Raw genomic sequence first — 10,501 nt, forward strand, 5'->3', positions numbered from 1 at the left:
CTGAAAGTTAGTTTTGAGGTGTCTTCAAACAACGTGGATGTGGTGTGGCGACAAAAAAGTCACCTCCACCCACCCCACCCCCCCATCCACGCCGTTGTCATTTTTTTTTTTTTTTTTTTTTTTGTGGGTCTTTGGGAAAGTCCCGTATTTCTTCCATAACTTTCATTAAACTTGTAGTGTTGTCCAGCTGAAAGTTAGTTTTGAGGTGTCATCAAACAGCGTGGATGTGGTGTGGCGACAAAAAAGTCACCTCCACCCCCCCTTCCCCCCCCCCCCATCCACGCCGTTGTCACTTTCTTTTGTGGGTCTTTTGGAAAGTCCCGTATTTCTTCCATAACTTTCATTAAACTTGTAGTGTTGTCCAGCTGAAAGTTAGTTTTGAGGTGTCATCAAACAGCGTGGATGTGGTGTGGCGACAAAAAAGTCACCTCCACCCCCCCCTCCCCGCCCCCCATCCACGCCGTTGTCACTTTTTTTTGTGGGTCTTTTGGAAAGTCCCGTATTTCTTCCATAACTTTCATTAAACTTGTTGTGTTGTCCAGCTGAAAGTTAGTTTTGAGGTGTCATTAAACAGCGTGGATGTGGTGTGGCGACAAAAAAGTCACCTCCACCCCCCCTCCCCCCCCCCCATCCACGCCGTTGTCACTTTTTTTTTTTTTTTTTTTGTGGGTCTTTGGGAAAGTCCCGTATTTCTTCCAGAACTTTCATTAAACTTGCTGTGTCGTCTGGTTGAAAGTTAGCATTAGCTTCGCCATCTTTTTTTTGTGACTTTGCAAAAGTCAAAGTGTCAACTAGTGTTAACTTTTCAACCACCACCATAGGCACGAACCATCGTCCTTCAGAAACTTTTATGATTCTCCTGCTTTGATCTCCCTTCTCGGGCGAGTGATTTGTATTCCATGATCCGTCACCTTAAACCACCACGGCAGCGGAACACTTTGAAACCTTGAATTAACCAGGTAAGTCCCTCCCTTTTTTAGGCAACCTGGCCAAGAAAACAGCAACATAAAAAAAAATTGACAATGTGAGTCCCATTTTTTATGGTGACCTGCACCAAGAAAACACATTGTCGCTTTTTAAAAATTGTTGCTTTAAACCTTCTTAACCAGGAAAGTCCCTTTTTTTAGGGCGACCTGAACAAGACAGACAGCAACACAAAAAACTAATTGACTCTTGTTTTTTGAAACCTTGAATTAACCAGGTAAGTCCCTTTTTTTGAGGGCAACCTGGCCAAGAAAACAGCAACATAAAAAAAAATTGACAATGTGAGTCCCATTTTTTATGGTGACCTGCACCAAGAAAACACATTGTCGCTTTTTTTTTAGGGTTGCTTTAAACCTTCTTAACCAGGTAAGTCCCTTTTTCTGAGGACGACCTGAACAAGACAGACAGCAACACAAAAAACAAATTGACTCTTGTTTTTTGAAACGTTATTAACCAGGTAAGTCCCTTTTTCTGAGGGCAATCTGGCCAAGAAAGGCAGCAACATAAAAAAAAATTGACAATGTGAGTCCCATTTTTTATGGTGACCTGCACCAAGAAAACACATTGTCGCTTTTTTTTTATGGTTGCTTTAAACCTTCTTAACCAGTTAAGTCCCTTTTTCTGAGGGCGACCTGAACAAGACAGACAGCAACACAAAAAACAAATTGACTCTTGTTTTTTGAAACGTTATTAACCAGGTAAGTCCCTTTTTCTGAGGGCAACCTGGCCAAGAAAGGCAGCAACATTAAAAAAAATTGACAATGTGAGTCCCATTTTTTATGGTGACCTGCACCAAGAAAACACATTGTCGCTTTTTAAAAATTGTTGCTTTAAACCTTCTTAACCAGGAAAGTCCCTTTTTTTAGGGCGACCTGAACAAGACAGACAGCAACACAAAAAACAAATTGACTCTTGTTTTTTGAAACCTTGAATTAACCAGGTAAGTCCCTTTTTTTGAGGGCAACCTGGCCAAGAAAGGCAGCAACATAAAAAAAAATTGACAATGTGAGTCCCATTTTTTATGGTGACCTGCACCAAGAAAACACATTGTCGCTTTTTTTTTAGGGTTGCTTTAAACCTTCTTAACCAGGTAAGTCCCTTTTTCTGAGGACGACCTGAACAAGACAGACAGCAACACAAAAAACAAATTGACTCTTGTTTTTTGAAACGTTATTAACCAGGTAAGTCCCTTTTTCTGAGGGCAACCTGGCCAAGAAAGGCAGCAACATAAAAAAAAATTGACAATGTGAGTCCCATTTTTTATGGTGACCTGCACCAAGAAAACACATTGTCGCTTTTTTTTTATGGTTGCTTTAAACCTTCTTAACCAGTTAAGTCCCTTTTTCTGAGGGCGACCTGAACAAGACAGACAGCAACACAAGAAACACATTGACTCTTGTTTTTTGAAACGTTTTTAACCAGGTAAGTCCCTTTTTTTTTAGGGCGACCTGGCCAAGAAAGGCAGCAACACAAAAAACAATTGACAATGTGAGTCCCATTTTTTATGGTGACCTGCACCAAGGAAACACATTGTCGCTTGTTTTTTGTTGTTGCTTTGAACCTTATTCCGTCTCTTACAGTCTGTTATTGTCGCTTGTGTCTCTCGTTGTCTCTAGTCTGTCGTTGTCTGTCGTCCGCAGCATGGAAAGAGATGTTGGTACCATTTCTTTCTCCGCGGGCGTTCGGCGATCTCGGGCTGCTGGAGGCTCTCTATAACCTGAAGGAGAGAGGTCTTTTCCTGCTCCAACTGAAACTTGTTGTTTTCCTCGGCCTCCTTCTCTCTTGTGATCTTTTCCAACTCGGTGTTCTGCTTCTCGATGGTACATGTCTTCTTGTCCAGGTCCAGGCGAGCTCCCTCGAGCTCCTGGAGCGTCTTTCTCACCGTCTGAGCCAGACCAGCCATGGTCTCCAGCTGCTTTGTGTTATGAAGCTGGGCTATTTGGAGCTCTGTTTGGAGGCGATTATTTTCCGACTGCTTGAGTTCCAGGTCGTTTTCATACGCGATCTTGTTTTCATCAATTAACTCAGTCAGAGTCTTGACTTGCTGCTTCAACTCACAACTGTCTTTCTTGAGCTTATCGGTCGTCTCCAGCTGGTCTCTGTTCTGTACCTGAGCTGTGTGCAGCTCATTTTGGAGGAAGGTATTTTCCAGGTCCAGCTTGGTGTTGTCCGCTACCTTTAGGTCGAGCGGCATCCGATTAATTGTCTGATTCAGAGAAGCGATGGTCTCCAGCTGGTCTTTGTGGTTGACCTGGGCTGTGCTGAGCTTGGTTTGGATGCAAACATTTATCAGATCCAGAGTCCTGGCTTTCTGCTTCCACTTCCAAAGGTCTGTCTTGAGCTTATCGGTTTTATCTGAGTAAATGTTGAGCATCTTCTGGTCGCTGGGATACATCTTCAGGTTTAATTTCAGTCCCTCATTCTCAGAAGTGAGAAGATTATTTTTCGCCAACAGTTCCGGGTTCAGGTCGTTACCAGGCTGGATCATGTCGCGATCCATCGCCTCGGTCAGAGCCCTGATCGTCGCCCTTGATGTCCAAAGGTCTTTCTTGAGTTGCTCAATTTCGATTTTCTGAGAGTCCTCGGTGATGGAAACTTTATCTTCATTGATTGTGCAGGTGTTCTCCGGGATGGCCACCGGCAGCTGCACATCTCCAATAATTTGTTTTTGTTGATTAACGGTATCCTCCATATTTATCAACTTCATCTTATCCATCGCCTCAGTCAGAGCCCTGACCTTCGCCTTTGACTTCCAAAGGTCTTTCTTGAGTTTTTCATTCTTTCCGACTAGGATCCTGTGAGCCTCCTGGCTGATGCAGGTGTTCTGCGCGAAAGTCTCAGACATCTGCATATCTCCAGTGGTTTCCTTTTGTTGAGACATGAAATGGTGCTCCGTATTTATCAACTTGATCGTAATGTTTGCTAACTTCAGCCCTGCTCGCTCCGTATTTATTAGCTCGATTGTAATCTTTGCTAACTTCAGCTCTGCTTGCTTCTCTTTGAGGGGCGATCGTCGTCTCCTACTTGTAGACAGGACTCGTGACGTCGTCTTACATATTAAAGCCACATATTGAATGCACACATTAAAGCCAACCGCGCTATAGGCTCCGCCCCAGCAGGGGGCAGCAACGCGCTCTAAATGACTTTGAAGATTCCCCACGTCATCAAAAAGCGACACGGCATACACCCGCGACAGCGGCGCACTGTTGTCACGTTGATAACAGTTAGCGAGTGTATCTTTCACTACATTTTGCTGAAAGCGGCCTTTGGGTTCAGAAGGACATCCGACCCGTGTTGGAGCTCGTTTAGTCGGGGTCTAATGTGACAGGTGGACGAAGACATCCACGAGCCGCTGCAGCGCGCGCAGGTCCCCCGGTACTGCAGTGTGTGTGTGTGTGTGTGTGTGTCGACATGCGCGTCCATAGTGACCGTGAGGCCCGGTGAAGATGAGGCTGGCACTCGTTTAACTTTAATCCTCCTGTTACCTTCAAATTTACTAACATATTTTACCCTTGGGGCCAATTTGCACCCAGCAATTAAAACCTCCAGAAAATGATTATAATTTATATTGTTTCCCACGTTTAAGTGTGAGGTATGTTTGTTTGTTTGTTGAGGACCTAAACAGCCCTTTAAATAAATAAAAAAGTTGATATTTCTTTGATGTTTTACACAGTGAAAAACATCCTGGGGTCAAATTGACCCCAAAGAACACCGATGCGTTCAAGGAGTTAAAACAAACGAGTTTGACCTCTTGGACTTGACCCGAGCAGGAAGGCCCTCCAGATGCATCCAGACTAGTCTTATTGATGTATGCATGTATATGAAATGAGAATAATTATAAACGAATTTAACAGTTTAACATGCAAGAAATGATTATGACCCACAAGCCTCAAAAAGAGAAAAGGCACTGGTAATGGTACTCCTGGTTTCCTGGGATGGGGTTCGATTCCCTGCAGTCCTGATACTTTTATGGCATAAACATGGACGGCCATAATATTTTCATTGTCACTGTTTCAGCAAATAGTGTTTAATGCTTCCTACATTCACTAATCACCTCTACAAAAATGAGACAAACACAGTTTGTGTTCACACTGTTTGTTCGCAGCTGCAACATAAACAAACTAGAACGGGCACTCGGTAGAGCGCATACATCGCATATCACAAGATTGGGCATTGAATTATGAACATTTTGGCATTAGTTGCATGCCAATTGGATAAAAATTGACCACGCTTATGGTCAAAAGAAAATGTTGACCTTTTCATGACCTTGACCTTTGACCCGATCGATCCCAAAATCTAATCAAATGGTCCCCGGATAATAACCAATCAGCCCACCAAATTTCATGCGATTTGGCTAAATACTTTTTGAGTTATGCGAGTAACACGCATACAAATAAATAAACAAACTAGAACGGGCACTCGGTAGAGCGCATACCTTCGCATATCACAAGATTGGGAATTGCATTATGAACATTTTGGCATTAGTTGCATGCCAATTGGATAAAAATTGACCGCGCTATGGTAAAAAGAAGATTTTGACGTTTTCATGACCTTGACCTTTGAGCCGATCGATCCCAAAATCGAATCAAATGGTCCCGGGATAATAACCAATCATCCCACCAAATTTCATGTGATTCGGTTCAATACCTTTTTAGTTATGCGAGTAACACGCATACAAATAAATAAATACACGGCGATCAAAACATAACCTTCCGCATTCTCAGAATGCTAAGGTAATCATGCATTTGGCTCTTACATTACATATATACATATATATAGAATAGCATTTATTTATTTCTGTATTTATTCATGCATTTATTTATTTATACTTAAGTCATTTTAAGTCCTCCATAGTACTCGGCCTGAGATGAGCTGCTCTTCTTCCATAGCGACTGTGGAGCTGACATCTGATTGGATAAAAGCTCCCGTTACAATAAATTAGACTGGAAGCAGCGCTGCCGGATGGAAGCGCAGCAACAGAGGAAGACAATAGTGCAATAAGAAAATAAAAATTCAGAAAATAAAGATTTTATTTATTTTTAAATGATAAAATAGCTTCAACTTTGTGATTATGTTGAGGCCTTCAGAGAAGGCTTAGAAGGCCCTGACGGCCCGCCACTGAGAGGAACTCTGTTTATAGAGGTCTATGAATGGATGAGGTCATCAGCAGATATTTTCCATACACGTCATAATAACTTGTAGCCTAAACTGAAATAAAAGAGGGACACATTACTGTTCTGCCAAACACAGTTACCCCATAACTTCTCACTAAAATGGGGGACAGGAAACAGTCAGAAGTGCTCAAACTATACCAACAAAATCAACAGTTAAATGTTTAATACCTGTCAGGGTTTACCGTTAAATTAAAGAGACGGGTGCCTTCATCAAAACATACTTCCAGGCCTCCTTGTGGGAGGAGTCATAATTCACCATGGACCACTGGCCCTTATTAAAGTTATTTATAGGACCTGACATCAGCTCAGGAAGTACTTCCCCCTCCATCACCTCCTCAGTTGGTGCGAGACACAGACGACGGAAGGCAACGGTAATATCTTTTATTCATTGGTCTGTAATTTCTAGTTTCTAGTACAGCGTCAATGTTTTGTTAATTGCACCGCGAGGTTGGAGCTACAGCACAAATGATTTCCTACTAATCAGTCCCTGCCCTTATCGCGACAGCATTAGTCACACAAGAACCTCCCCCCCCCCCCAAAATGTGTTAGTGCATCAAACAGATGCTCCATGTCACCATCATCACAACGCACGGGTTATTTTACAACTAAAGCATCGACTACTCCTTCTAAAGTGACTGTTTCTTCAGTTGCCAGGATGCATTTGGACAAAATAAATCCCGAAGAGGTACGCGTCGTGCTTCACGGGTATCCACGAGAACAAAAGAAATGAACGAACTAAACGGAGCGAGAATTTGTATCGAATTTCGGCAAATAAAGCGTCTTTTTTTTCTAAATGGGGAAAGAATCGGGAGTAGAATTGGCTCCTCCCATTAAGGCGACAAAACGGCACGTTAGGAATGTTTTTCGAGATTACTCGACACATCGAGCTACATGTATATAAAAAATAAAGTTATTCGTCATTAGGCACTGAAGGCTGGAACGTGTTCCGCGTTAAGTGTGCAAACGGCGGAACAGTTGGCCCCACCGGAGAGAGCTTCGCCCTGTTTGGTCACTGACAAACAAAGTGGGCCGGGCCACGTGAAGCGAGCACCGCCATCGCTTCGCTTCCCGAATGCAAAGCATTCTTTTTAGATTTCCATTTCATAATCACATTTTTTTTGTTTTTTTTGTTTATGTTTAACACAGTCGTGACGGCGTCTCCCATCATTTGGCTCTATGAACGTCCGTAAACACGTCAGAAAGACAATGTTAAAACGCAAAGTTAGGAAGCATCTAAAAACCACGACCGGCAACTCTTCACATCATTGCTTATTACAATTTGGGAAGGCCTTCTCTTGTTGTTCTTTCCCTTCACTGCTTCAGGACGGGCAGCTCCCTCGGCTTGAAGAAGGCCTGAGCCATCCCCATGGCGAAGATGTACACTTTGGCGTCCACAATGGTTTTCTCTTTCTTCAGCAGATCTGCCGGATTAAAAAGAGAGAGAGAAAGAAAGAAAGAGAGAAAGTCAGCGAGTTTGTGTTGTTCCCAATAGAAAAAAGCTTAGAATAACACACTGGAAAAATGTTATGTCAGAATATATTTCAATGGAAAAACTGACTTCATCTATCATTTACAACCGAAATTAAACGAAATAAATAAAATAAAATAAATAAAATAAAATAAATAAATAAAATAAATAAAATAAATAAAATAAATAAAATAAATAAAATAAATAAAATAAATAAAATAAATAAAATAAATAAAATAAATTAAATAAATACGTCTCGCTCTCGTAATAACGTCATCGCTCCGGGAAAAAATATCAAATACGACCTGAAGCCTCACCATCTATTTTCACTTGGAATTCATCAAGTGGGAGGAGAATGACTTCCACAAATTCTGAAAGGAGAGGAAACAAGGAGAGGAAACAAGGCTCGGTTCGCTCTGTGAAAGAGACATCTGCATTTCTGATACAATATTTTAAAAAAGGGACATAACTCACCTCCATCGGCTGTAAGGAAGAGCGGAAGAGAACAAAATGATTAAAACGCGTTTCCTTTCATCATGCATGTGAGGTTTGGGGTCAGAGCGAAAGTAATAAGGAGACAGGGGACAGGAGACAGGAGACAGGAGACACGTGAATGAGTCCCTACAGTCTTCTCACCGAGCTGCTGCATCGGGTTGATGTTCTCCCCCTCGTCTCCGTTGATGTTGACCATGACCAACTGGGAGGTGCAGTTAGACAGACCGGGGTCCAGGCAGGTCACTGGGATCCAGACACACATGTTATGACATTGTTTGGGCCATAAATAGGTAGAATTATTTTTAAAAGATCATGGAACTTCTTCACAATTCCCCCCCCACCACACACACACAGCTGATAAAACACCGTCATAGTTTAAAAAGAGTTTTCTTGGGAGTTGTTCCTGATCCGAAGTGAGGTCAAAGGTCAAAGGTCAGAGATGTCGTATGTGTAGATTGTAAAGCTCTCTGAGGGGAGTTTGTCATTTGTGATTCTGGACTATACAAAATAAAGTGAATTGAATACCTGGAGTGATTCCCACTACTTCCCCTTTGAAGCCGGTTTCTTCTTTCAGCTCCCTCAAAGCAGCCGTCTCGGCACTTTCCCCCTCGTCGATCAACCCTGAGCACAGCAGAGCCACACAAAAAATAAAAAGAAGAATAATAATCAATAGAGCACAAAGGAACCAGACGTCTCGGAGACTGAGAAACAGGAAACGTTGCTCTTTGAGTCGGCTCCGACCTGCAGGAAACTCCAGCGTGTGGCATCCCATTGGAGGACGGAACTGCTTCACCATCACCACGCAGTCCTTGTGCAGCGTGCGCTTCAGCAGGGCGATGATCCCAACGCCTGCAGGAGGAACGAGTTACAGACCAGAGACTCACTGCGAGCTCGATTGAACAGGTAGAACATCAAATATACAAAATATATACAAATCCCTGAAGATTTGAGCAAACTCGCTTATTTATAACCTGCATAGACGCTCTATGTTACTATATGTTGTATACTCCTTCCTGTATGATCGGTATTGGAGCTATTTATTTTAACATTTGTATTTAGTTTTATTGTAAAGTAATATTGTTTAATCTTCGCTTATTTAGGTTATATTTTGATTAAAAAAACATCGGCTTTTTTATGATAGTTTTAGTTTAGTTTCATACGTTGTGATTGTTGTTTAAATATATTTAGTTTTAGGTTCCCTGATTGGGTAACACTGGGCTCGGTGGTTATATGTAGGTGTGAGGAGCTTCAGGACCAGCATGCACCTGGGTGGCTGATGTTTTTTTTTACCAGCACACGGGAGGCAGTGTCAACAATTTGTTTGTTCTTTTTTTTGTTTGTTGAGTAAATAAATTATAAGAAAAATGGAATACGGAGATGGACATCACTTTCTTTTCAATTTGATTTATAGTTTTATTTGGACAAATGGCCCCTACAATGGGTATCGTATCATTTTATCCTGTGTGATAGGATCCATCAGATAATAACGTATAAAGCAACACACCTCCGCTAGTCAGAGGGTGAAGCTTATTTAAGAGACGCCTGAACACTTCGGACTGTTTGCGTGCGACACTGTAACCGCTTCACTGAATTCAGACGGTTGAAGGTGATTTAGAATAATAAACCTTAACATTCAGGAGCTGGACCTAAACACTATTTGTTTAGTGCAGTCTAAGCTTCTTCCTCAACAAGTGTGATCACTGTATGTCTGACATGTGAGTGGAGGGAATAGGTAGCGAGAGAAGGTAAACACGGGATACGTACTCACTCGATAAGGGTGGAAAAGAGTTACAGCCTACCGTAGGAGGCCTCGAGAACACACACACACACACACACACACACACACACACACACACACGCTCACCGTCTGCTTCTGTGTTGGTTTTTCTCGTTGTCCTTTTCACCGTTTCCCAGACTCTGGCAAATGAAAAAACAAAGGGGGTGGAAAAACTGTACGTGTGTGTGTACGTGTGTGTGTGTGTGTGTGTGTGTGTATCTCGGCAGTCAAAAGACAGAACAGTACCTGGTGCTTCCAGCACGGTCCACATATGTGGTCTTCTCCAGCTTCAACCATTTCCCTGCTGCCATGATCTGCAACACACACACACACACATTACTTCACAGCTACACAGCTTGCAGCTACTCTGCTGATCTCACACAGACACATGCGTGTTATGGGTAGTTTATGCAAATATGAACGCAAAGAAAACAAATAAAATGCATTAATTTCACACGTTAATATAATTAATCTAAAAAGGGCATTTTGGCTTCTTTCATTTAAATGTGAAATGTCTGTCTTGGAGAAGATGAGTGCAGAAACGTTGGTATTGTGTTATGATGAATTAATAATTGAGGATACTCAGATCACAATGAATCATGA

At 42.1% G+C, this 10,501-nt stretch overlaps 1 protein-coding gene across 2 annotated transcripts in view; it reads right to left on the minus strand.

Annotated features, from left to right (window-relative positions):
* Positions 1-6,525: 6,525 nt before the first annotated feature.
* The window catches only part of nudt5 (nudix (nucleoside diphosphate linked moiety X)-type motif 5), a 4,536-nt gene continuing 560 nt past the window's right edge, over positions 6,526-10,501 (minus strand). Inside the window, exons 2-9 of one of the 2 annotated variants that reach the window (XM_056424718.1) lie at positions 10,145-10,212; positions 9,986-10,038; positions 8,863-8,970; positions 8,647-8,742; positions 8,263-8,364; positions 8,101-8,109; positions 7,944-7,997; positions 6,526-7,579 (exon numbers count right to left, since the gene is read on the minus strand). In XM_056424718.1, coding sequence (XP_056280693.1) covers positions 7,470-7,579; positions 7,944-7,997; positions 8,101-8,109; positions 8,263-8,364; positions 8,647-8,742; positions 8,863-8,970; positions 9,986-10,038; positions 10,145-10,212 — 600 coding nt within the window. In that variant the 3' untranslated portion in view covers positions 6,526-7,469. Of the gene's footprint in view, positions 7,580-7,943; positions 8,110-8,262; positions 8,365-8,646; positions 8,743-8,862; positions 8,971-9,985; positions 10,039-10,144; positions 10,213-10,501 lie in introns of both variants that reach the window. The other variant, XM_056424717.1, reaches the window with a different exon arrangement.

This window comes from Pseudoliparis swirei, chromosome 10, assembly GCF_029220125.1.
Source record: "Pseudoliparis swirei isolate HS2019 ecotype Mariana Trench chromosome 10, NWPU_hadal_v1, whole genome shotgun sequence".
NCBI lineage: Eukaryota > Metazoa > Chordata > Actinopteri > Perciformes > Liparidae > Pseudoliparis > Pseudoliparis swirei.